General features: G+C 42.2%; 1 protein-coding gene across 4 annotated transcripts in view; it reads right to left on the reverse strand.

The window, feature by feature from the left end:
• Window positions 1–8,489: 8,489 nt before the first annotated feature.
• The window catches only part of taf3 (TAF3 RNA polymerase II, TATA box binding protein (TBP)-associated facto), a 199,504-nt gene continuing 181,192 nt past the window's right edge, over window positions 8,490–26,801 (reverse strand). For all 4 annotated transcript variants that reach the window (XM_078235917.1, XM_078235918.1, XM_078235920.1 and 1 more), the window contains 3 exons: window positions 21,350–21,614; window positions 12,550–12,656; window positions 8,490–10,283 (listed from right to left, as the gene is read on the reverse strand). In XM_078235917.1, coding sequence (XP_078092043.1) covers window positions 10,169–10,283; window positions 12,550–12,656; window positions 21,350–21,614 — 487 coding nt within the window. In that variant the 3' untranslated portion in view covers window positions 8,490–10,168. The remainder of the gene's footprint in view (window positions 10,284–12,549; window positions 12,657–21,349; window positions 21,615–26,801) is intronic.

Genomic DNA, 26,801 nt, shown 5'->3' on the forward strand with positions numbered 1-26,801 from the left:
GTTCCTCAGGGTAGTGTCTTAGGCCCAATCATCTTCAGCTGCTTCATCAATGACCTTCCTTCCATCATAAGGTCAGAAGTGGGGGTGTTCGCTGATAACTGAACAATGTTCAGCACCATTCGCGACTCCTCAGATGATGAAGCAGTTCATGTCCAAGTGTGGCAAGACTTGGACAATATCCAGGCTTGGAGTCACAAGTCGCAAGTAACATCTGAGTCAGATAAGTGCCAGGTAATGATAATCTCCAACATGAGTGGATCTAACCATCGCCCTTTGATATTCAATGGCATTACCATCACTGAATGCCCCCACTATCAACATCCTGAGGTTACTTTTGACCAGAAACTGAACTGGACAAGCCAACTAGCCATATAAATACTGTACTACTCAAGCAGGCCACAGCCAAGAATCCTGCAGCAAGTAACTCACCTCCTGACTCCACAAAGCCTTTTCACAAGACACAAGTCAGGAGGGTGGTGGAATACTCTCCACTTGCCTGGATGGGTGCAGCTCCAGCACCACTCAAGAAGCTCAACACCATCCAGGACAAAGCAGCTTGCTTGGTTGCTACCCCTTCCACAAACATTCAATCTCCCCACCACCAATAAGCGGTGGCAGTCATGTGTATCATCTACAAGATGCACTGCAGGAATTCACCAAGGTTCCTCACCTAACAAACCCTCAACCACTATCCATCTGGAAGGACAAGAGCAGCAGATACCTGGGAACACCATCACCTGGAGTCTGCCACAACCCCTTGTGTATGCCACAATCATTTATCCTTCTCTGTACAATTTTAAGGAAAAGTGAAAATTTCAAATTTATGGTGGTTTTTGCTTTAGATGTGCTGTCTGTGAGAATACTTCAATGTGATTGGCTGCCTATCCTGCTTGGTGATATAACTGTCATTGGACACCAGAATCAAATTAATGTCAGGGAGGGTGAAATCTATGAGACGGGTACATCATTGTGGGCAGCTTCTTCAGCAGCATCATCACATTGCCGCTCTTCTCAAAATCCGGGCTGTTGTTATTTTTTGTTGAGTAACACATAACTGCCTAACAGAGGCTATAAAAAGCTACATCATTTTCCGCAAACAACCTTATTCTGATTTCATAAAAGCAAAGTACTACGGATGCTGGAATTCGGAAACAAGAACAGAAAATGCTGGAAAAAACGCAACAGTTTTTTTTGTTCATGGGACATTGGTGGCGCTGGCTGGACTAACATGTAATACCCACCACTGAGGGCATTTAAGAGTCAACCACATTGTTGTGGGTTTGGAGTCATATGTAAGTCAGACCAGGTAAGGATGGCAGATTTCCTTCCCTAAAGGCCAATAGTGAACCAGATAGGTTTTTCGACAAGCAACAGTGGTCATCATTAGACTTTTGATTCCAGATTTTATCAAATGCAAATTTCACCATCTATCGTGTTGGGATTTGAACCTGGGTCCCCAGAGAATTGCCCTAGATTACTTAGCCTAGTGATAATGCCACTAAGCCACTGCCTCCCCATCTGGCCTGGAAGCATCTATGGAGAGAGAAAGGAGTTAATGTTTCGAGTCCAAATGACTTCTTCAGAGTCATGTGAAAAATGCTTGGTTTAAATTAGAGCCTTACCCAATAGATTCCTAAATCGACAAGGGAATAACTCCTGTCAGATGCTTCACAGAAGTTTCTGGTCTTGGAAAACCCTTCATTGACTGAAATGCCTGAGAATATCCCAGAGGGATGTTAAAAGGATTGGGCAGCACGGTGGCACAGTGGTTAGCACTGCTGCCTCATAGTGCCAGGGACCTGGGTTCGATTCCCAGCTTGGGTCACTGTGTGTGTGGAGTTTGCACGATCTCCCCATGTCTGCGTGGGTTTCCTGCGGGTGCTCCGGTTTCCTCCCACAGTCCAAAGACATGCGGGTTAGGTAGATTGGCCATGCTAAATTGCCCCTTAGTGTTAGGGGGACTAGCTAGAGTAAATGCATGGGGCTATGGGGATAGTGTCTGGGTGGGATTGTGGTCGGTGCAGACTTGATGGGCCAAATGGCCTCTTTCTGCACTGTAGGATTTTATGATTGTTCGAGTGTAAGATCATTCTCCTCATTCAGACCTGCACCAATATTGGCAAGATATCATCCGATGCAACTTTTTCCTTGTATCCGAGTCAGAACAGGAGATGAGCCAAGGCTCTCTTACTGATGGGAAGTGGAAAGAATATGTTTATCTCTTCATGTTTTTTACACTGTTTGGTCTTGTTAAACCCATGAGTAAATCCCCTTCTTGCCCAGAAGAGCTGTTGTTTCCTCTAACCCATCTTGGTGAGGATGTTGAGTCTGTTGTACCAGACACCTGGGAATTGTGCCAGGAATGCTCCTCACGCTTTGTGCTGTTCATTGTTGTCCAGTCTGTTGTATCTTTCCTCCAATATTTTTCTCATAAACAGAATCAGCAACAGCATATTCTATTCCTCAGACCCTAAGCCCATAAATTCTAACTAGGCAACTGTATACATAATAAGGCCTTGAACTTCTATTCTGGTGCCCGTGTCCAGAGCACTCTGCTCAGTTTTATTATCCATATTGGATTAGACCATAAGGAAAGGCTATGCTGTATATTTGCTGATTATCCTTCATCTGGTACATTGCTGGTCCCACTTTAATGTTCTTTCTGAACCCATAATCTACACTATGAGTACAGTTGGTTAAATTATTTACGAAAGTACAGAACTCTTAACTTGGGAGACTGAGAAACAGCACGGCTTAACAAAAAATAAAGCAGCTTAAATACCCCTTCCCCTTCCGCCAACAGACATAAATACGGATAGCTGCTTATGGTACTGCTGAAAAAAGAAACATGCTGTCAAAACTTTTCATTTTGAACTCATCAGGACAGATGCAAGATCACCAAATGTCAAAGGGGAACAACAGTTTGTACTGCATGAGAAGAGGTTGCTGATCTAGATGCATCTAGATGAATCTGTATTCACTGAACATATGAACTCAGCAACCTGTGCAGCTGAGTTCAGTTTAACAACACCATGTATACCTAACTCGATGGTGTTGCCATGGATATCCTTCTAGGCCCAGATCTTGAATTATTCGTTTTGATGAGAAATGCGTCTTTGATCGAATGGCCCCTCACCTCCTTGTTATTTCTGATAAGTAGATGATACGTTGGCGATATTTGAACTTGCAGCTGTAAGTAAGAATTTCCTTACCCACCAAACTGGGCTTCATCCTAGGCTCAAATTCACCTTTAAAAGGGAACAGTCAAGCAAGCTCCCTTTCCATGACATGCAAGTTAAGAAAAGTGGGTCCTCTGTTACTGTTTACTGCAAACCTACCTTCATTTAGATGTCCCTCTTTTCCCATTCCTCATTTGTACACAATCAGTTCTTAAAAGCAAAATGCTGCGGACGCAATCTGAAGTTCAACAACTTCAGACCACAAACTTTCTCCTCCATCTTTATTTTTTCCCCCAAACCCCTCTCCTGCGGTACCATCTGTAACTAGTTTTGCTTTTATAGAGCACTGGCCCCTATTCTACTATTAATACATTCTGCTATCTTACCTTTATGCCGCTATTAGCACTTTCATCAGTCTTTAACACTGCCATTTACATTCCATTTGGCAGCTTTGTCAATTTCTCCTGAGCTCCCAGCTGTCCTTGACCTTTTATTCTGTTCCATCTTCTCTCCCCCCCCCCCCCTCCCCCGCTTCAACTATATAATTCATCACATTTCTACCCTGAAGAATATTCATTTGGACACGAAACGTTAACTCTATTTCTCTCTCCACAGATGCCAACAGACCTGCTGAGCCTTTCCAGCATTTTCTGTTTTTATTTCAGACGTTTTAAAAGGATACACATGCCAATTCAGTGAGTGAAGGGTTGTGAACATAGCCCAGTCCATCACGCAAACCAGCCTCCCATCCATTGACTCTGCCTACATTTCCTGTTGCCTCGGAAAAGCAGCCAACACAATCAAGGACCACACGCAGCCCGGACATCCTCTCTTCCACCTTCTTCCATCAGGAAAAAGGTACAAAAGTCTGAGGTCACGTACCAACAGACTCAAGAACAGCTTCTTCCCTGCTGCCATCAGACTTTTGAATGGACCTATCTTATATTAAGCTGATCTTTCTCTACACCCTAGCTATGAATGTAACAGTACATTCTGCACCCTCTCCTTTCCTTCTCCCCTATGTATTTTATGAATGGTATGCTTTGTCTGTATAGTGCGCAAGAAACAATAATTTTCAATGTATACCAATACATGTGATAACAATAAATCAAATCAAAATCAAAATGATTAACTGGATACGTGCTGAGATTGTAGAATACATAAATAGACAGGTTTCTCTGAGTTTCTTTAAAAAAGAAATGATAATTTCTATTGTACTCAACCCGGTTTATATAAAATAATGAAATGTTCCAATTTCCATGCACACACACTCTCAGGTTCACAAATAGAATAGATTACAAAGTGGGAGAATAAGTTAAGTGATATGTTAAAGTCTAATAAAAATTAAAGTTATATGGTTCTCATCGGTTGATAGGCAGATGAATCCTGGCCGAATCCGGTGGCCCTTCTGGTTTTGGTATTGAGGCATTTTAAAGATGTAGATTGATGACTTATGTGTTCCTCTGGAGTTCTCCGTCTGTGGAATGTGGATAGTCAAACTGCAACCAGGGCTTGAAATGTAAATTAGATGGCAAGAGAGAGGGAGGTCCTCACCGGGGTCTTCTGTTCTGTTAATTTCCAGATAACGTGTTACTCCCCTGATTCTTGGAGTGAATAGGAATTGTTATCTAAAGTCAGTTTCAGTCATGTGGCCACATGACCAATTGTCCACCTAACTGATTCAAGGTTAGAAGCCAATGATGGCTGCTCATACCTACTTATGATGAACAGATTCTGCTGCAGCCATCCTTGTTATGTGTCATTCAGAGACATATGTTCTATGGGCTGGATTTTTGGGATTACTCAGAAGGGCACTTTAAAAATGGCAAGTCGGTCCTGATTCCTGGATTTCCAACCCCATTCCTGGCTGTCTCATTTTTGGGAGTGCCTCTAAAGGCCTCAGGCTGGTTCCTGTCAAAAGCCCGCCTCTGACACTCCCAACCCGGCCAGTTCCACTTTGGAGATAGGTATGTCCCACTCCTCTGCAATTTCCATGGAATCAGGCCAGGTTTTGAAAGCGTCATGGTTCAGGACCCTTATAGGAGTCGTGAATTCTGGTCTGCATGAGGGAACCTTTTAAAATGTGAGTTCAAATGTGCCTCATGGCCCCTATGCTAAGCTACACCCTTGCACCCACCTGCCTATTGCCCATCATACCCACCATGTTAAGCTATGCTCTTTGACCCATCCCTGTGACCCCTCATGCTCCCTAGGCCAAGCTATGTTACTTCTTACTGTCCACTATAAACTGTATAGAACCAACGCACCCCATAGCGACAGTAGGATGTATTAAAAAAAGCTTTGAAGAGTAATTCATTCATAACTTTCCACAATGCTAAAATAAATTGTTTTACTCCAAGGCAATAAAAGTGTCATTCATCCGAACCCTTTAAAAGGGGCATCTCGGGTGGTAGTACCTGATGGAGCTGGACACAGAGTCTGACCCCAGCAACATCGCCAGCCTCCTGCCTGATCTGGGCTTCCCCGTGTGGCAGGAGCGCGTGATCATAAAGTTAAAGTTTATTTATTGGTGTCACAAGTAGGCTTACATTAACATTGCAATTAAGTTACTGTGAAAATCCCCTAGTCACCCTAATCGCCTGTTCGGGTACGCTTGAGCGAGAATTTAGCATTGCCAATTCACCTAACCAGCACGTCTTTCAGACTGTGTGAGGAAATTGGAGCACCCGGAGGGAAACCCACGCAGACACGGGGAAAATGTGCAAACTCCACATAGACAGTGACCCAAGCCGGGAATTGAACCCGGGTCACTGGCGCTGTGAGGCAGCAGTGCTAAGCTCTGGGCCACCCATGACAGCAGGAGATGAATGATGCCTAGTTGTTCCTGAGTCAGTGTGATTATTGTGCTCATTAACTCATCAAATGTTTGAAGTGCATTTTGGTGCAAGTTCCCTGCTGTTAATAAGGAGGATTCTGCAGGGGTGACAGGGCTGGGTATGCTGTTATTGTTTCTGGCACCAAGGTCAATGCTGGATGGTCCATCTGGTTTCATTCCCTTTTTTAAACCCCATAATGGTTTGATTCTACTAAATGGGTTGTAAGGCTATTTCAGGGGCATTTACGAGTCAGCAACATTGTTGAGAGTCTGAAGTCATATGTAGACAAGACCAGGCAAGGACTGGCAAAGAACCAGGCAAAAGACATTAACCATACAAAACAGGAGAGGGAGTAGGTCTTTCAACACTTCGAGCCCGCTCCACCATTCAGTGAGATCATGGCCGATCTTCAACACCACTTTTCTACATTATCAATCTCAGTCTACAAAGATATGTAGAGGGATAGGTAGTATTGAGGAAGCAGGGGGGGCTGTAGAAGGACTCGGACAGATTAGGAGAGTGGGCAAAGCAGATGGAATACAATGTGGAAAAGTGTGAAGTTACGCAGTTTGGAAGGAGGAATGGAGGCATAGACTATTTTCTAAATGGGGAAATGCTTAGGAAATCAGAAACACAAAGGGACTTGGGAGTCCTTGTTCAAGATTCTCTTAAGGTTAACATGCAGGTTCAGTCAGCAGCCAGGAAGGCAAATGCAATGTTAGCATTCATATCGAGAGGGCTAGGAATACAAGAGCAGGGATGTACTTCTGAGGCTGTATAAGGATCTGGTCAGACCTCATTAGGAGCATTGAGAGCAGTTTTGGGCCCCGTATCTAAGGAAGGATGTGCTCGCCTTGGAAAGGGTCCAGAGGAGGTTCACAAGAATGATCCCTGGAATAAGAGCTTGTCTTATGAGGAACGGTTGAGGACTCTGGGTCTGCACATGGAGTTTAGAAGGATGAGGGGGGATCTTATTGAAACTTACAGGATACTGCGGGGCCTGTTAGAGTGGATGTGGAGAGGATGTTTCCTCTAGTAGTAAAAACTAGAACCAGAGGGCACAACCTCAGGCTAAAGGGACGATCCTTTAAAACAGAGACGAGGAGGAATTTCTTCAGCCAGAGAGTGGTGAATCTGTCGAACTCTTTGCCGCAGAAGGCTATGGAGGCCAGGTCATTGAGCATCTTTAAGACAGAGATGGATAGGTTCTTGATTATTAAGGGGATCAGGGGGTTATGGAGAAAAGGCAGGAGAATGGGAAGGAGAAAAGTATCAGCCAAGGTTGAATGGTGGAACAGACTCAGTGGGCTAAGTGGCCTAATTCTGCTCCCATGTCATATGGTCTAGTCTAGAACATAACTCAATGACTGAGCTTCCACAGCCCTCTGGGACAGAGCATTGCAAAGATTCACCAACATCTGAGTGAAGAAGTTCCTCTTCATTTCAGTCTTAAATGGCCTACCTCTATTCCTGTGTCCCTTGGTTTTCACCCCCCCCACAACAAGGTGAACAATTGGGGCGGCACGGTGGCTAGTACTGCTGCCTTATCGCGCCATGGACCAAGGTTCAATTCCGGCCTTGGTCACTGTCTGTTTGTTATTTGCATGTTCTCCATGTGTCTGCGTGGGTTTTCTCCGGGTGCTCCGGTTCCCTCCCACAGTCTGAAGTTGCTTGCCCATGCTAAATTGACCCTCGTGCCAGTGGGATTAGTAGGGTAAATGTATGGGGGTTCCAGGAATAGGGCCTGGGTGGGATTGTGGTCAGTACAGACTCAATGGGCCAAATGGCCTCCTTCTGTACTGTAGGGATTCTTATTCTAATTCCTGTATCCACCCTGCTGAGCCCTGTAAAAAAAACATTTTTTTGAATTAAATCACCTCTCGTTCTTCTAAACTCCAAAGAATAAAGGTCCAGTCTATTGGATCTTTCCACATTGGATGCTCCTTCCATTCCAGGGATTAGTTTGGTCGACCTTTGATGCACTCCCTCTGTGGTAAGTATATCTTTCCTTTGATAAGGAGACCAAAACCGCACACAATTCTCAGCATGGCTCTATATAATTGCAGTAAGACATCTTTACTCCTATACCAATCCTATAGTAAGAGAGGCATGTTAACCTTCAGTGATTCATGAACAAGAACATTCAAGTCCCCTTCCTGGCCTCTCATCATTTAAGAAACATTCTGTATTTCTGTTTTTCCTGCCAAAATGGATAAGCTCAGATTTCTCCACATTGTATTCCACCTGTGATATTTAGGTGAAAACCACGTTGGTTTTTATGACAATCAACAATGGTCTCATGGTCACCATTGGGCTTTTATTTCCAGATTTATTAATTGAATTTAAATTCCACCAGTTGCCATGGTGGGATTTGAACCCATTTGCTGGGCCTCTGGGTTGCTACTCCAGTGACATTACCACTATGCCACTGCCTCCAGCCTTATCATAGTAATAAGTCTCACAACACCAGGTTAAAGTCCAACATGTTTATTTGGAATCACGAGCTTTTGGAGTGCTGCTCCTTCATCAGGTGAGTGGAGGTTAGTTCACAAACACTGCACATATAGGCAAAGACGCTCCAGGTTAAAGCCCAACAGGTTTATTTGGAATCACAAGCTTTCGGAGTGCTGCTCCTTCATCAGGTGAGTGGAGGTTAGTTCACAAACACCTCATGGCTTGATTAATGGCAATAAATAAGTGCAAGTTGTTATTGAATTTCCTTTAAGGCAGCCTTCTAGCCTCATTTGTCCCTTGGTAGTTAACTGTGTTTTAAACATCGCCCAGCGTGGCTTAGGAGCTTCACTCAGACATGACAGTTTCTGCCTTATTTGCTGTAGATGGAGATGTTGGACATGAGGAGATGCAGAATTTTTTTGCCTTACTATTTCCTCGACCTTCAATTTGCCCTCAAAATATCAACTTTGTTCTAAGTGAAAACTCTTGGCCTCCGGTGTTTTAAATCATGTCATCTATCCCGCAGAATGGTCTGGAGTGACTGTTTAACTGACAATGGATTTGAATGGTTGGCAGAAAGTATCTTCCCAGAACGCATAAAAATGAGTTTTGCAAAATTCAGCAGAGAGGTGTACAAGAGGGGCATGGACAGAGTGGATAAGCAGCAGCTATTCCCCTTAGTTGAAGAGTCAGTCATGAAGGGACATAGGTTCAAGGTGAGGGGCAGGAGGTTTAGGGGGAATGTGAGGAAAAAGCTTTTTACCCAGAGGGAGGTGACGGTCTAGAAAGCGCTGCCTGGGAGGATGGTAGAGGTGGGTTGCCTCATCCTTTAAAAACTACCTGGACAAGCACTTGGCATGTCATAACATTCAAGGCCAAGGGCTAGTAAATGCCATTAGGTGGGAGGTCAGGTGTTTCACACGTGTCGGTGCAAAGTCGATGGGCCGAAGGGCCTCTTCTGCACTGTATGATTCTATGAAAGAAGTTAATCTATTAAGATGCCTTCAAACTGGAAAATGGCTGAAGTCTGACAAGCTGGACTTTGCAACCCATGCTTCTGATGCGGAATGTTTTGTATTTCATTTTGAAGTTGCTTTTCCTTTGTCAGATCCTGGTGTCCTTCAAATGAAATTCTTCGGCAGCTTCTGTGGCAATATTTCAAAGTACAATTGAAATTCTGAAGGCATGTTGCAAACCATTCCATTCTTGAAGAATAGCTGTACAAATACATTACTGTGCACTGCAGTATCTTTTTGTAAAAAATGTAATTTATTCTCTTAATAAACCTTAGCAATCCATTACTTTGGTTACAATCACCATGCCACTGTTGGTTAAAGCAATGAGAGTTCTGAGCAGGGAAGATAAAATATATTACAAGCTTAACTATAAGGATGACAAGTCCATATAGAATGCAAAAAATGATTGTGATATATAATACAAACTTTCATTTTAAAAGTATACAATTAATTACACGAAAAGGCTAACAATAGGCTTCGTTCTCCAGCCTTTTCCAGGAAATGGGTGGAATCTCTGAGCAATTTTACATTTTCTGCACTGTACAAAGACATCTAATCAGGTCTCACATTGCACTGGATCTCACTGTTTACACAGTTCATCGCTACTGCTGCCCTTTCAAAAAACGGGAACTAAAAAGGGGCAATCCGTAAAAAAAAAGAGGGACGTAGTTTGAAAACCCTCTCAATGTGCTCGAGATTTCTTCCTCTTGTGTTTCTTTTCTTTCTTCTTATTGATGCACTTTGGGCAAAACCATTGGACTTCATCTGGGGGTGCTGCAGAAATCCCAACACAGGGCCTGATAAAAGGAATACCAAAGGTAAGGCACTGACACAGAAAAGGTATTACAGCAGAAGAAAACAACGCAGGCACTTAAAGTCTTTACACAGCATGAGCTCATCAATAAATTCACAGCACCAGCTGGTCCACAAATATAGAAGTCAGGCATATTGAAGAACACAGCAGAAAATTAGCTTCTCCATCAGTCTCTGTAACACTCTAACGGCATTTTGAAGATTATGGGCCAGAATTTGTTGTAGCCAGGCATCTAAAACTGTCTGCCATGGACAGTTCAAAGATGCGCAGGTTAGGTGGATTGGCTATGGTAAACTGTCCCTTAGTGTCCCAAGGTGTGTAGGTTAGGGGCATAGTGAGGTCAATATGTGGGGTTACAGGGATAGGGCCTGGGTAAGATGCTCTGTCGGAGAGTCGGTGCAGACTCAATAGGCCAAATGGCCTCCTTCCGCACTGTAGGGATTCTATAATTCTATGAAGACTTATCTTATTCGCCCTTCAGCTTAATATATTCTCCCACAAATTTGCTAAAAATACAAGTGAATAATGGCACAGTGAGGGAGGCACCTGGCAACCAACGGGGCATCATCTTAACCAATCAGATTGAAGGATTGGGAAATAAACAGTGGAAGGACTGGGATGGGGGGTATTTAAAGGGGGGGTAAATTCAATGTCAAATCAGATACAGAAAGAGAAATATAGACAGAAATATCCAAAGAAGAGAGAGGCAAAGAAAGGGACAAAAGAGAAAACAAAACTTAATATTTTAAAAATCTCTGAAGAATTCAAAACCAGAAGGAAGGAGACTCTGCAATTCTAATAGTTAATTTTCAGAGCCAGAGAGGTTAATTGAAAGTCATTACCAATTATCAATTGTTAAAAGAGCATTTACTTTTGGTATTTTCTGTGGTGGATTTATCGGTCTACATGGACAAATACAAGTTCTTAAAAAAAAAAAGAGGCTAAGGAGAGGACGCTACTTTTGTGAAAATAACTGTGGAGCAATGTAACTCTGACAGCAACTTTGGGAGATTCACATTTAACTACACATTCACTCCTTGCCTAAAGTTGCTGAAACATTTACCTATAAATTATAATGAGTGACATTGGCCTTACCGTTATTTTGACAGAAAATTATGGTTCAATGAAATGAAAATAAATTTATGAAATTCCGAACAGATATAAAGACCATAAGATATAGGAGCAGAATTAGGCCAATTGGCCCATAGAGGCTGCTCTGCCGTTCAGTCATGGCTGATAAGCTCTCTTAAAATATGGTTTCAAAATGTGCTGCATTTATGATTGTACATGTGAGGCACTGCGCAAGCAAGTGATGCGTTACGCCACTGGTGGCTTTAATGTCAAGTGCTGGATTATGGTCCTGTTTGAATTCATGTGATTTTATATACCCTCCTGAAATTGGCCTTTAGTATGTTCCTTCCAATGTCATATATTGATATATCTTAGGAGGCACTACAAGAGAAACTGTCCCATCATTTGGACAATCAAAGAAGTCAATTTATAAATAATAATAAAAAGAATTCAGGGAGATAAAAAAGTGAAACCACATTTTTATAGATTTTACAGAACAACTTATTTTCTCAAGGGCAGATTTGTTGTGAAACACATGATAACTGAGGAACATCAAAAAGTCATAAATACAAGTTGCGAATATGTTCTGAGTATTTTGAAGCTGGCATCATATTAATGTATTATTTTTAGAGGGAAAGTTTTATAAGAGTTATTATATTAAGAGTTTATTATAGTCCTTAATTCTTCTCCCCTTTTAATTCAGGTCTTGTTTCCTTCAAGTCCACACTTCCCTAGGAACAGGAGAGGGTTCCCCTTGAGCTTGTAACAAGATCCACAACAATAAGAGATCATGTGTCAACTTGGTTTCAGGTTTTTTTCTGCCTCCATACCTCCTTTTCTCGGGTGGAGAGGCACTTGCCCTCTTCACTGCAGGAGGCAGACCTTAAACTCAAACTGGTCTCCAAAAGAAACTTCAGAGGACTGTACATTTGAGCTTGTGTCCCTGCTCAGCTATTGCTACTTCTTAAAAATGCTCTGAAAACAAATATAAGGTGGACTGTTTGCTTCCATTTTGGCATGTTTCATCTTTAGATTCTACTAAGATTTACTGCAATTATTCAATATAATTACATGCTGTCAGATTCTTCTCCTCAATGGGACACAGTGGGTTTAAGATCAACGTTCATTATTCCAAGTTTCACAGGTATGCAGAAGATTCAAGGAAACAGATTTCTTACCAATGATACCAATCATCACAGTCATCACAGCCAATCATTGGGCTACCATCGTCTGGCTTGTTGCAGCCAGGACAGATCCAGATTTGATTTCCCCATTCGTCCCGGATCTGAGGGGAAAGCAAAAACAAAATTGCTTTGAGATAATTGTTCAACAAATAAAACAGAGCGTTCAGTGTACAAAAGCGTGTTTGGTGTCAAATCCATTCACATATGGCACAGGAAAAGCACACACCCTTTGTGCTAGTTTCACTGATTTACAATAAAGATATTGCATAAATGAAAAGTGGTTGGTGCTGAGGATAGCTGGTATTCCGATGGGGATCCGATGGTAAGTCAGCCAAGAGTGCAGGAATCAATTTGAATACTGAAACATCAAAGCTCCAGGGATAACATTGCTTGATTAACAGCTATGGCTCTCAGATCTCTTCTGTCAATTACACAACATTTATTTACACAAGGTTAAGATGTCTCAAGTGCTTTCAGTGTCTGTTATTGATACTTTAAAGGGTCTGGATGATTGACACTGTTTTGGCCTGTAGTAAAAAGAAGTTCTGTTTTAAGAAAGCGGTAAGTTACTAATGAATGACTTTTTAAAAACTTGTTTTTAACATATCCTATTATCTCCATAGGGGGTGGCACAGCGGTTAGCATTGCTGCCTCTCAGCGACAGGGACCCAGGTTCAATTCTGGCCTGGGGTCAGTCTGTGCGGAGTTTGAACATTCTCCTGTGTCTTCGTCGGTCTTCAGCGGATGTTCCAATTTCCTTCCACAATCCAAAGATGTGCAGGTTAGGTGGATTGGCCACACTAAATTTCCCCCTAGTTTGTGTGTGTGTAGGGGTGTGTGGCTATGCTTGATGTGGTGTAAAGCCCTTCAAGTTATAAGCCCCTAGGGATAGACTAGTGACCTGTTTCAGGAATAATTAGCAGCAGAAACGTACAAAAGTCTGACCTATGCACCGGCAGGGTGCGGAACAATTGAAGGAAATTGTCACTATAGGGTTCATTGTTTCTATACAATCTATGGTGGGTAAATGAACACAGAAGCTCTATTACTTGGCATGGGAGGAGGGGGGGGGGGGTCGTGATAAGCTTTTTAAACTTGCTTTTCAAAGGATTCCTTCATGCAGACTATGGTTCACGACATCTCTGAGGTGCATGAACCACAACTGTTTGAAAAGCTGGGACAATACCTTGAAAATTGTGAAGGACTAGGACGTGCCTATCATTGCATTGAAACCAGCCTGGTCATGGGTGTAGGTTCACTACCCGAACTAGCCCACATAATTAAAAGGCTCTGGTGTAAACCATGAACCCCAGGAATAGGGGCCAGGAATCCCTTGGCCGCCATTTTCACCACTCTGCGGAGTCTGTCTGGCTCCATGAAAATCCAGCCTATGATCTCAGCAACCTGGTGCTAGGAATGAATGGGGAAAGGAAAATCTACCAGGGCTCCTGTCTGCGTTCATTAGAGTATACATGTACATCGGCTATGAACTGAATAGCCACTTGTGAAAGGTGGTCAAAATGAATGGAGCTAGATATCCAAATACATCATAAACTGGAAAGTTCAAAACACTTGGGGTGGGAATAGTTAAGCAAAGTTCATAATAAATTTCAAAATCTAAACCCGAGTTCACTGTTACTCTAGAGACGGAGGCAGCTTGGAACATCCGAGTGAATTACTGTTAGTCTATTAAATGAACTGACAACTGCAGCAGTCTGATGTTCTTCCATTTGCTCGAGCAATGCAGGTTCTCTTATAGATTAAATCTGCCTATGGAAATAGTGGAGACTAATTTATTATTTGGAGTTTATGGAATAAAGATATGGAGTCTCCTTGGCTGCTCTGATACAAGTATGACACCTGCACATTGGCTTACATAACTGCCATAATTCTTCCGAAGTGTTTTAATTTCACAGCCAGGTTGCGTACTAGCTTTCTGCAAACATGGATTCTTCTGATATGTCTCTGTGTCCTATCTGAAACCAAAAAGGATGAATTGCCAGAGTGACATTCGTGCATTTTCTCAAATGCTATCATTATGTTGCTTTCAGAACTTTTTATTACTGCTGCACTGTCTTGCTTTTGTAACTGGAACAAATTTACCAGAAAAAAAAACTGGCACATACCACCTGTTGGAAAGTCAGATAATTAATTCCACTGCACCACATCCTGAAGAAATAATTTGGCAAATAAAATAACGGGCTCATAACATGCGCATAGTAATTTCAGATTCATCCCACGTCTTCATTTTCTCCCTTCTCCAAGGCAAAAGGCAGTGATATAAGTTAAGAAGTTCCAGTGCAAATCTTCAACTCTTGTTGCTGATGAGAGTATTATATCTGACAGGATACAGTCTCCGTCTGGTCAAGCAGATATTAACAAAATTGTGTGGAACCCAAATGCATTAAGTTGTACAATTTCTTTATTGCGCCTTCTAAGTTTCTTATTGATTGTAGGAATTCTTTATCAAGTTGAAGTTCCTTATTGGTTGTTCAAATTAACTAAATTCACTTTAACTTTCAAAACAAGCAGAATGAAACTGATTGTTCGAACATAAATGGAAGGCTTCCAGTGAACAAAAGATGTGGATGAATTTTTCATAAGTGACTTAAAGTTTATTTATTTGTCATAAGTAGGCTTACATTAACACTGCAATGAAGTTACTGTGAAAATCCCCTAGTCACCACACTCTGGCGCCTGTTTGGGTACACTGAGGGATAATTTACCACGGCCAATGTGCCTAACCAGCATGTCTTTCGGACTGTGGGAGGAAACCGGAACACCCGGAGGAAACCCACGCAGACACGGGGAGAATGTGCAGAGTCCACACAGACAGTGACCCAAGCCGGGAATCGAATCCGGGTCCCTGGCACTGTGAGGCAACAGTGTGCCACCGTACCGCCCGTAAGCCATCAGTACTTTGTACTGTACTCTGAAAAAGAGTCATCCAGACTTAAAGCTCTATTCTCTCTCCACAGATGCTGTCAGACCTGGTGATTTTCCTCAGCATTTTCTGTTTTTGTTTCAGATTCCAGCATCTGCAGTAAATTACTTTTATTTTTACATTGTACTATACTTTGCCTGAAGGCTTTGTACACATCCTACAGAAATGGACCTATTTCTTATGAATTGCCCAGTTAAAGAATTTTATCTGTGATTTTGTGTTTAATGTATTTGATGGTTGTTTTTAATACTGTCACACAATAATATTACAAAATGATTTCATATAATATATAGAGAGCTTGCCTGCATCAAATCAACAAGTGACTCTGGTATGGCTCAGTTTTGGAGTACTGAGATAAGACCAGAGACCAATAGCATTTCCATTACAGTCATTTATGGTGGTGTCTGCCTTGCTACATGGAGACAAGCTTGCATTCCCCCAGGGCCGCTGTTTATACTGCTCTCGGGGACCTCATGGCTGCTAAAGATGGTCAGGGAAATGCTTTTATAGGTAGACATGTGAAGGTTACACTATGTATGTCATATCAGAGTTAAATGCTTACGACAATAACTTCAGAACAAACTTTACACTGTAACCAAGGCTTCAAGCAAGAAAACAACACTCGAGTGAGAGTTTGTGAAATTGGTCAATTGAGTTGGTTATTTTATAAGTGCTGTAGACCATGATGCATGCCACTGTGTTTCATACATCACACCCACCAACAACATAATATTTTGAAGCAGGAAATGTAGATGAAAGATACAGTACAAAGGCACAGAGGCACCATCTACACTTCGCTGAGAAATGCAGATATCTGTGGTTCCAGCATTGCAGAATCAAGGCAGAAAACAAGCTTACTTAGCAAATTTAATATGGGAGGTGGGTGAACAGTGTAGGAGGGTGTAACCATTTCCTTCCCTGGTTCTACATTCACAATGATAACTTCTCTGGCGCAAGTCAACAAAATTGCCAGAAAAAAAACAAAATCTTGACATGAACTCCAAACTTGCGAGCTAACATTTTAATTCTCTACACCATCAGTTAAGGAACCCAAGAATGCAGAATGAAACAAAAACAGAAAATGCTGGAAAAACTCAACAGCCAGTACCTGTGGAGAGAGAAATAGAGTTAACATTTTGAGTCCATATGACTCTTCAGTGCGTGTATCTAGATGACTTTCTTTTGCATGATTCCACATCTACCTGTCCCAATGCTCTTCCTTGTTTCAGATTTCCAGCATCTGCAGTAATTTGCTTTTATTTTAATGCGGGATGGGGGCGACAGTGGGCTATTTACTCAATTTGTATCAAACTTTTTTACTGGGGAGAAAAGGGCCAGATCTTACAGAAGGATGAAGGTCAACATCTAGTGGATTGGAAGTGGAAGCCAGAGGTGGACAGAAAGCTGTCACTAGGAAATGGCTGAAACACATTGTAATGAAATAAGAAGCCCAGCAAAACTCCTCTCAAGGCTTAGTTGACAAATTAATTGCTCATTGTGAAACTAAGCCATACAGGTGAGTTCACCGCCTAGCCCGTGACAAAACTGTTGGTTTCAGCAAGGACAAAAGTATAGGTGCTGCATCTGGCTTCAAGGTTTCAGACTAGGGCAGAGAAAGGTGTTCCAGGATCAAAACTCAATGAGGGATTGGGTGATGAGAGATCTAGAAGTTACCAGATATGGAAGCTCTAAGCGCTGATGAAGAAGAAAGACTACTCTCCTTAAAACAAGCTCTCAATTAATTACTGTGCCCTCTCTAACTACCTCACCGTTCCCTTTCTCTCTGAACTGCTAGGCTATGTATTGCCACACATCCCTGTATCAACCCTACATCCCCTCACCCCTTTCTGAATCCAGTTAAAGTCACCAATAATATCCTTTGTTACCGCTGCTGATATGTACTACACTCTGTTCTTTAGCTGCTCTGCTGTGTTTGACACAGTTGACTGTTTTGCAGTTTTCTCTTAGTTTTTAAAAATTCTTTCATGCTATGTTGGCATCATAGATGAGGCCAGCATTTGTTGCCCATCCTTATTTGCCCTCGAACTGAGGACTTGCTGAGCCATTTCAGGAGGTAGTTAAGAGTCACCACATTGCTGTGGTCTGCTGTCACATGTTGGCCAGATGAGGTAAGGACAGCAGACTTTCTATATGACATTCCTTAGCATGACTCCATATCTACCTGTCCCAGTGCAGCCAGTGCATCATCTGCAACAGCTCCCTGTACATCCAAGGTTCTCACCTTTGTCTCCATCCTTTCTTTATCCTTATGCTACCCCTAAATTATGTCACATTTCACTTCTATGCTAGTGATGCCATTCTTGACTCCTCTTCCATTATTGTACTTTGAGCTGTAATCAAGTCTTGGATGAGCAAGAAGTTCCTTCTACTCAGCATCAGCAAAGAGGGAAGCCACTGAGTTTTGGTCCCACATAAAACTCCCGACCTTAACACCCAACTCCCTCACTAACTCTGACAGTTCCCTCAGAATAAGCCAGATGGTGCACAATGTCAGTGTCCTTTTTGACTCTGCGGAAACTTCAAACCCCACATAGAAGCATAGAAAAGAGTAGACCATTCAGCTCTTTGAGCCTACTCTGCCATTCAACATGATCACGGATGATCCTCTATCTCAAAGCAGACTTCAGCGCTCTCCCCATAACCCTTGACATCTTTAGAGTCTTAGCCCAGATATCTATTTCCTTCTTAAATACATTCAGTGACGTTTCAGTGGTAGAGAATTCCACAGGTTCACCATCCTCTAATGAAGAAATTTCTCATCTCAGTCCTAAATGGTCCACCTTGTATCCTGAGACTGTGACCACTTGTTCTAGACCCACCCAGCCAGAGGAAATAAAATCCCTGCATCCAGTCCGTGCAGCCATGTCAGAATTTTATAAGTTTCAAGTAGATCCCCTTCCATTCTTCTAGATTACAGTGAACAGAGACCAAATCTCTCCTCATACGATAATCCTGACACCCTAGTCTGCACTCCCTCTATGGCAATGATATTCTTTCTTAGATAAGGAGACCAAACTTGCACACAATACTCCAGGTGTGGTCTCCAAGGCCCTGCACAGCTGCAGTAAGACATCCTTGTTCCTGTACTCAAGTCCTCTTGCAATGAAAGCCAACACACTATCTGCCTTCCTAACTGCTTGCTATGCCTGCATGTTTGCTTTCAGGTGACAGGTGCACTAGAACAGCCAGGTCCCTTTGCATGTCAACATTTCCCAATCTATCACCATTTAAATAATATTGTGCCATTCTATTTCTTCGTCCGAAGTGGGTAACTTCACAGTTATCCACGTTATTCCACATCTGCCATGTATTTGCCCACTTGTCTAAATCACCTTGAAGCCTCTTAACACCCTCCCCCTCACTCACATTCCCACCAACTTTTGTGTCATCAGCAAACCTGGAAATATTACTTTTGGTTCCCTCATCCAAATGACCGATGTATATTGTGAATGGCTGGGATCCAAGCGCTGATCCCTGCGGGACCCCAAGAGTCACTGTCTGCCACTTCGAAAAAGAATCATTTATTCCCACTTTCTGTTTCCTGTCTGCTAACCATTCTCAGCCCGTGCCAATACATTATCCACTATTCCATTAATTTTGCACACTAACCTTTTATCTGGGACTTTATGAAAAGCTTCCTGAAAATCCAAATACACTTATTCTGTTAGTTGCATCCTCAAAAAACTCAAGTAGGTTTGTCAAATATGACTTGCCTTTCATAAACCCATGTTAACTTATCTAATCCTATTGCTATTTTCTAAGTGTTCTGTTATCACACCCTTTATAACAGACTCTAGCATTTTTCTGACTACTGATGTTAGGCTAACTGATAAGTAATTTCTTGTTTTCTTCTTCCCCACTTTTTTAAATAGTGGTGTTACATTTGCCATCCTCCAATCTTCTGGGTCTGTTCCAGAATCTACATAATTTTGGAAGCTCAATACGTCCACCTCCTTTGGTGTCCTGGGATGTAGATTATGAGGCCCCGGGGATTTATCAGTTTTCAGGCCCATTAATTTCTCCAACACTGTTTTTCTAGTAATACTAATTCCCTCCAACTCCTCCTTCTCACTAGACCCTTGATTCCTTAGCATTTCTGGGAAATTATTTGTGTCTTCCTCCGTTAAGACAGAAATAAAGTAGTTGTTTAATTGCTCTGCCATTTCCCTGTTCTCTATTTTAAATTCTCCTGTTTCGGACTGTAAGGGACCTACAGTTATCTTCACAAATCTTTTTTACTTTTATATATTTCCTGAAGCTTTTACAGTCCACTCTAACGTTACTTGCAAGCGTACTCTCATACTGTATTTTTCCCTTCTTAATCAATCGCTTTGTCCTCCTTTGCTGTATACGGAACTTCTCCCAATCCTCAGGCTGCCTTTGTCAAGCCTACCTATTTCAACCTCTACAAAATTGCCTGGTTTTCACCCCACTTCATTTGTTTATCTGAAAGTTTGTCACCTTGACTCAATTATTCCAAAGTTCTCCTTCCTGGATCCCCCCGAAGTTCAGCCATCTCCAAATTGCAACTCATCAAAATGGCCACAGTCTCCACCCCCTCCTACACTCATTCCCTATTACGCCTATGCTTGCCAATCTTCAAGGCTCCCTATCCCCTACATATCAGTTTCAAAAGTCTTCATCTTTGAAATCATCCATCCCTCATCAACCTCATTTAGCTGTATGTTCCTGCATGCCTCCATCTCTCTTCCAGTTCTCACCTTCTTCGCACAGCCCTTTGTGTTCCTATTTTGGCCATATACTCTACAACATTAAATCTAAGGCTTTCTGCCTCATTACTACTTTCCCCATCTTCTAAAGGCTATTCAAATCTTCTTCCTTCATTTCTTGGCGCCTTGTGTTTTAAAAGAAACTCAAGTGTTTTTGAACATTTTTACATAAAAGGCTCTATGTAAATTATAGTTGTTCCTTCAGTTGTGGGAAATTTTGTTGGTAGTTGCGGTAAAAGTTTCCTTGCATATTATACTTAGTTTCAACTGAAATCATATGATTCTAGGGAACCAATTAAGTAGCTGTGAGAGTATATTGTCTATGGATGGAATATTGAGGGTTGTAATCAGGATCGAAGATTGGACAGTCCTTAATATGAGACCATACAATGTTCAATATAGTTTGACCAGAAGGCAGAGCAAGAGATTCTTCTGGATTCTTCCAGGTTTTCTTTAGTGAAGACACAAAACACTTAGTTAAAATAAATAGGAAGCCCTGGAAAACTCCTACCAAGGCTTAGTTGATAAACTCATTGCCCAGTGTGGAATTAAGCCATCTAGGCTAGATCAATGCCTAGTCTGTGGCAAGTCTGTTGAGTTCAGCAAGGACAAAAGGTACAGGTACTGCAACTGGCTTCAACACTCCAGACTAGGGCAGGGAAAGGTGTTCCGGGATTTCAGCTCCTTATTACCATTGAGTGTTTGCGGAGAAATGTTGTGCATGCATGCCCTTGGTGAGCATAGGATGGAGGTCAGTTGCAGTGCTTCCCACAGTAAATACTCTGCTGGCAAGGTACTAGTGGTCCCATGAAACTGTTCCACAGCAGAGGATGGGAGGAGTTGAGATAGAAGTAAGTCCTTTAATGCAATCTTTGCTTTTCTTCAAGGAGTTCTGAAGTCAACGTAACCATTTGGAACAAAGACATGATTAATATATATATACAATATAATGTATAAAATACAGTTTCTACACATTAAGCTGCTTTTGTCTGTAATTCCTTCTTTTCTTTGACAATTTGAGATTTCTTTCATTGTGAGAGCATTTATAGGAATTAAAAACTTCATAAGCTATGAATTTAAGCTCTGAAGTGTTACTCACCACGTAAGTACTGACAGTCTCTGTGACCACACTTCTGACCGGCGTCTTCGAGGTCCCTGTGCCAGAGCCCGAAGCTGCAGGAGATGCAGCAGGAAGAATAGGAGCTGGAGATGGAGCTGCTGTGGGGAGAGGAAGAGCAGCTGGCGTAAGTGGTGGGGCAATATGAATCGGAATTGGCGCTGGAGATGGTGGTGGTGGAGTCTTTGGGTGACCCGCAGGAGGTGATGGTTTTGCCTCTGTGACTGGGACCACCTTACTGATGACTCTGAAAAAAATAAACAGAAAATACTGGTTAATGCATTCTAACAATTCAATTCTTATTCGTCAGGATGAATTAGTCATGAGGTAGTTGGCCACATTTTTCATTCAATCTTCCTCTTAAAATAGACATTCAATTAATTTGTCATAATTCATTTTGATCTCACTAATACAAACCAAATACAGAAAGTTATTTAATTTGGACCAGTTCTGAATTGTAGAGTTGTCATTCAAAAATATTTGCAGTAACTTGCCCTGAAGGCAGTGAGTAAATGTACTGCACGATATGGCAATGAACCAAACAAACCAGGAAGACTCTAAAATGGGCTGTGTTGAAAAATAAAATATCCGTTACGCAATACTCATGGTTCTTTTAATCAGCAATTTTAGGATTTGTATTTGCACTTCATATTCTAAGATATGTTTATAGTCACAAACGTTACCAGTCATCTGCATATTAATTCCACAAATAATATGTCACTGATTTTACACCTCAGCAACTCTCTAATTTTTGAAATAATTATCTACATAAAGTACCCAAACGATTTAAAAATCAAATGTCTTGGATTGCATCAAGGTTAGACTTCAGTAACACAGGACAGTTATCAAACTCGTTTTTTAATGGAACTATAACACAGTTTAGTTCTTAACCCTCCAGTGACACGGTGGTTACACTGCTGCCTTACAGCGTCAGGGAGCCAGGTTCAATTCTGGCCTTGGCTGACCGTCAGTGTGGAGTTTTCACATTCTCCCTGTGTTTGCATGGGATTCCTCTGGGTGATCTGGTTTCTTCCCACACTCCATAGATGTGCAGGTTAGGTGGATTGGCCATGGTAAATTACCCTGTTGTGTCCTAAGATGTCTAGGCTAGATGAATTAGCCATGGGATAGAGTGGGGTGGTGGGCCTGGGCAAGAAACTCTGTCGGAGAGTTGGTGCAGACTTGACAGGCTGAATGGCCTCCTTCTGCACTGTAGGGTTTCTATGATTCTAAAAAAAGAGAAAGCAAGACAACAGGATTCAAATGGGAACATAAGAACTGGAAAGGCCTTTCAGCCCCTAGAGCCTGTTTGTCATGCAATCAGATTATAACTACCAGTCTTGGTTCCATACCTCTTCATAGAAACAAGGAGCAGGAGTGGGCCATTCAGCTTTTTGTGCCTGCTCCAGGATTTAATATAGTCATGACTGATTCTCAATCTCAATGTCACACTCCCACTTTCTCCCATACTCCGTGCTGTCATTAAAATCTAAAACAAAATCTCTCTTTCTTGAATATATTCAGTGACTTGGCCTCCATTGCCTTCTGGAATTCCAAAGGTTCACTACCCTTTGAATGAAGAAATGTTTCTTTATATCAGTCCTAAATGGTCTACCCCATATCCCAAGACTGGTTCCGCTGGTTGTAAACTCCCCAGTGACCACGACACCACACAACCCTGCCACAGCAACCTCTGCAAGACGTGCCGGATCATCGACACGGATGCCATCATCTCACGTGAGAACACCATCTACCAAGTACACGGTACCTACTCTTGCAACTCGGCCAACATCGTCTACTTGATACGCTGCAGGAAAGGATGTCCCGAGGCATGGTACATTGGGGAAACCATGCAGACGCTACGACAACGGATGAATGAACACCGCTCGACAATCACCAGGCAAAACTGTTCTCTTCCTGTCGGGGAGCACTTCAGCAGTCACGGGCATTCAGCCTTGGATCTTCAGGTAAGCGTTCTCCAAGGCGGCCTTCACGACACATGACAGCGCAGAGTCGCTGAGCAGAAACTGATAGCCAAGTTCCGCACACATGAGGACGGCCTAAACCGGGATGTTGGATTTATGTCACATTATCAGTAACCCCCACAGCTTGCCTCCTGGTCTTGTAGAATCTCACTTACTGTTCTGTCTGGAGACAATACACATCTCTTTAACCTGTGTTGAATGCTCCCTCCACCCACATTATCTGTACCTTTAAGATCTGGCTGGCTGTAGAGATTCGCATTCTAATTAGTATTCTGTAACTTGATTTCTGTGTCTGTGCACTGTTGGAGAACAGATATCCACCCCATCTGACGAAGGAGCTGTGCTCCGAAAGCTTATGGTATTTGCTACCAAATAAACCTGTTGGACTTTAACCTGGTGTTGTGAGACTTCTTACTGTCTAAACTCCCCAATAAGAAGTTTAGCAACACCAGGTTAAAGTCCAACAGGTTTATTCGGTCGCAAAAGCCACACAAGCTTTTGGAGCTCTAAGCCCCTTCTTCAGGTGAGTGGGAATTCTGTTCACAAACAGAGCATATAAAGACACAAACTCAATTTACATGAATAATGGTTGGAATGCGAATACTTAAAACTAATCAAGTCTTTAAGAAACAAAACAATGTGAGTGGAGAGAGCATCAAGACAGGCTAAAAAGATGTGTATTGTCTCCAGACAAGACAGCCAGTGAAACTCTGCAGGTCTAGGCAACTGTGGGGGTTACAAATAGTGTGACATGAACCCAATATCCCGGTTGAGGCCGTCCTCGTGTGTGCGGAACTTGGCTATCAGTTTCTGCTCAGCGACTCTGCGCTGTCGTGTGTCGCGAAGGCCGCCTTGGAGAACGCTTACCCGAATATCAGAGGCCGAATGCCCGTGACCGCTGAAGTGCTCCCCAACAGGAAGAGAACATAAACTCCCCAAACCAGGGAAAACATCCTCCCTGCAGGTGGTCTGCCCAGCCTTGTTAGAATTTTATACATTTCAATCAGATCTCCTCTCATCATTCTAAACTGTAGTGAACACAGGCCCACCCGAACCAATCTCTCCTCGTAGGACAGTCCTGCCAACTCCGGTATTAGCCTTGTGAACCTCCACTGCGCTCCCTCTATGGCAAATATAACCGTTCTTAGGTAAGGAGACCAAAACTGAACGTAATACCTCTGGCGCGGTCTCACCAAGGCCCTGTATAACTGCAGTAAGACTTCCCTACTTCAGAACTCGAATCCTCTTGCAATGAAGGCCAACATACCATTTGCCTTCCTAATTGCTGGCTGCACCTGCCTCTCCACTTCCATTGACTGGTGTACAACAACACTCCGATCCCCTTGTACATCCACACTTGTCAATATATCACCATTTAAATTATATTCTTCCTTTCTGTTTTGCACACTGAAGTGTATAACTTCACGTTTAGCAATGTTGTACTGCATCTGCCATGTGTTTGCCCACTCATTCAACTTGTCTAAATGATCTTGAAGCCTTCTTGCATCCTCCTCAAACTCACAATTCCACCCAGTTTAGTGTCATCAGCAAACTTGGAAATGTTACATTTGGTTCCTTCATCCAGGTAATTTATATATATCATGAATAGCTGGGGTCCAAGCACTGATCCCTGCGGTACCCCACTAGTTAATGCCTGCCACTTGGAAAAAGACCCATTTAAATCCACTATTCCTGTCTGTCAACCAATTCTCAATCCATGCGCATACATTAGCTCACAATCCCAAGTGCTTTAAGTTTGCCCACTAGTCTCTTATGAAGGACCTTATCATAAGCCTTCTGAAAGTCCAAATACACCACATCCACTGGTTCTCCCTTATTTATTCTACTAGTTACAGCCTCAAAAGACTCCAGTAGATTTGTTAAATATGATTTGCCTTTCATAAACCCATGCTGGCTTTGTCCAATCCCATTAATGCTTTGCTAATGTTCTATCACGTCTTTTATAATGGACTCGAGCATCTTCTCCACTGCGGATATCAGGCTAACTGCTCTGTAATTCTCTCTTTTTACTCTCCCTCTCTTTTCAAATTGTGGGGTTACATTAGCCACCCTCAAATTTGTAGGAACTTCTCGAGAGCCTCTCGAATCTTGGAAGATGACCACCAATGCATCCAATGTTTCTAGTGGCACTTCCCCTCATACTCTGCGATGCAGCTCATCTGACCCTGGTTATTTGTCAGCCTTTAAGCCAATCAATTTCCCCAGCGCCATTTTCTTATTAATTCTGATTTCCTTCAATTCTGCCCTCTCACTAGACCATTGGTTCCCTAACATTTCGGGTAGGTGTTTTGTGCCCTCTTTTCTGAAGACAGATAGCAAGAAATGGGATGGCAGGGAACTCTATGTAAAATTGTGTATAAATGTTTAATTTAGTATTAAAAGATTAATACTGCAATAAAGTGACTCCTGATGTTTGAATACCTTTCTTACTGTTAAATTAAAACCATTTCAGCATTGGTGCATGATCTAAGCACAAACAAAAAATAATTCACCTAAATAGGCAAGAGTATTTCAGAGCAAACTGGCAGTATAAAGATTAGAATACTTAATAGCACTATAGTACTTAATAGTACTATAGGTTGCGAAGCTAACAAAAGCCAGTATATCCTTTACTTTAGATATACTACATCTGAGGCTGACTGTAAAGAAGTTCAGTGCAAAGGGGCCAGCAATGTGGCATTAGAACTTTGCCTGAGTATTAATTCTCCTCTAATCCTTAGCATTTAACTCCAAATAATCAGAGCAAAATTGTAAACAAATCATCCCACTGCCACTCTCTATGTAGCATCCTCATTGTCCAAGAGTTGCTATTGGGCAAGGTGAGCTCCAAGAATTACCTTAGCCTGTACAGGGATCGAATCCACACTATTGGCATTGTTCTGAAACCGCATTCTAGCCTTCCAGCTCACCAAGCGCACCGGCTCTGTCCTCAAATCAAGGTTCCTATTTTTATTTTTGTAGCATATTTCACTTCCCTATTTATGACAAAGCATTAGGGATTTTGGTGGAGCATATAATGACTGATGGACTTGAAAAGCAGTGTGTGCATGTGTGTGGTAAACTAAAGCCCTTCATGTCATGTTGGTTTACAGTGGGTACTTCTGTGAGTAGTCAAGAGTGGTACCAACCTGCAGTTAAAGAATAGATATGGAATTCAACATTATAGAACAAACCTTTCAAAGCTTATTGTACATAATCAAAGAATCTGAATAGAAGGATTGAAAGATCCTTTATATTATACAAGCATACAAAATAGGAGCCGAGGTACGCCATTCAGCCCTTTGACCCTGCTCTGCCATCCTTTAGGATCATGGCTGATCTACTTGTGTTAAGATTTTTTTATATCTGGTTAAGAATAAGCCAAATGAATACAGGTTTGTATAATTCATTCTCAATGCAATATTTTCATATGAAATTCTGTGGTGAGC

The sequence above is a fragment of the Mustelus asterias genome, chromosome 19 (genome assembly GCF_964213995.1).
Source record: "Mustelus asterias chromosome 19, sMusAst1.hap1.1, whole genome shotgun sequence".
Lineage (NCBI taxonomy): Eukaryota > Metazoa > Chordata > Chondrichthyes > Carcharhiniformes > Triakidae > Mustelus > Mustelus asterias.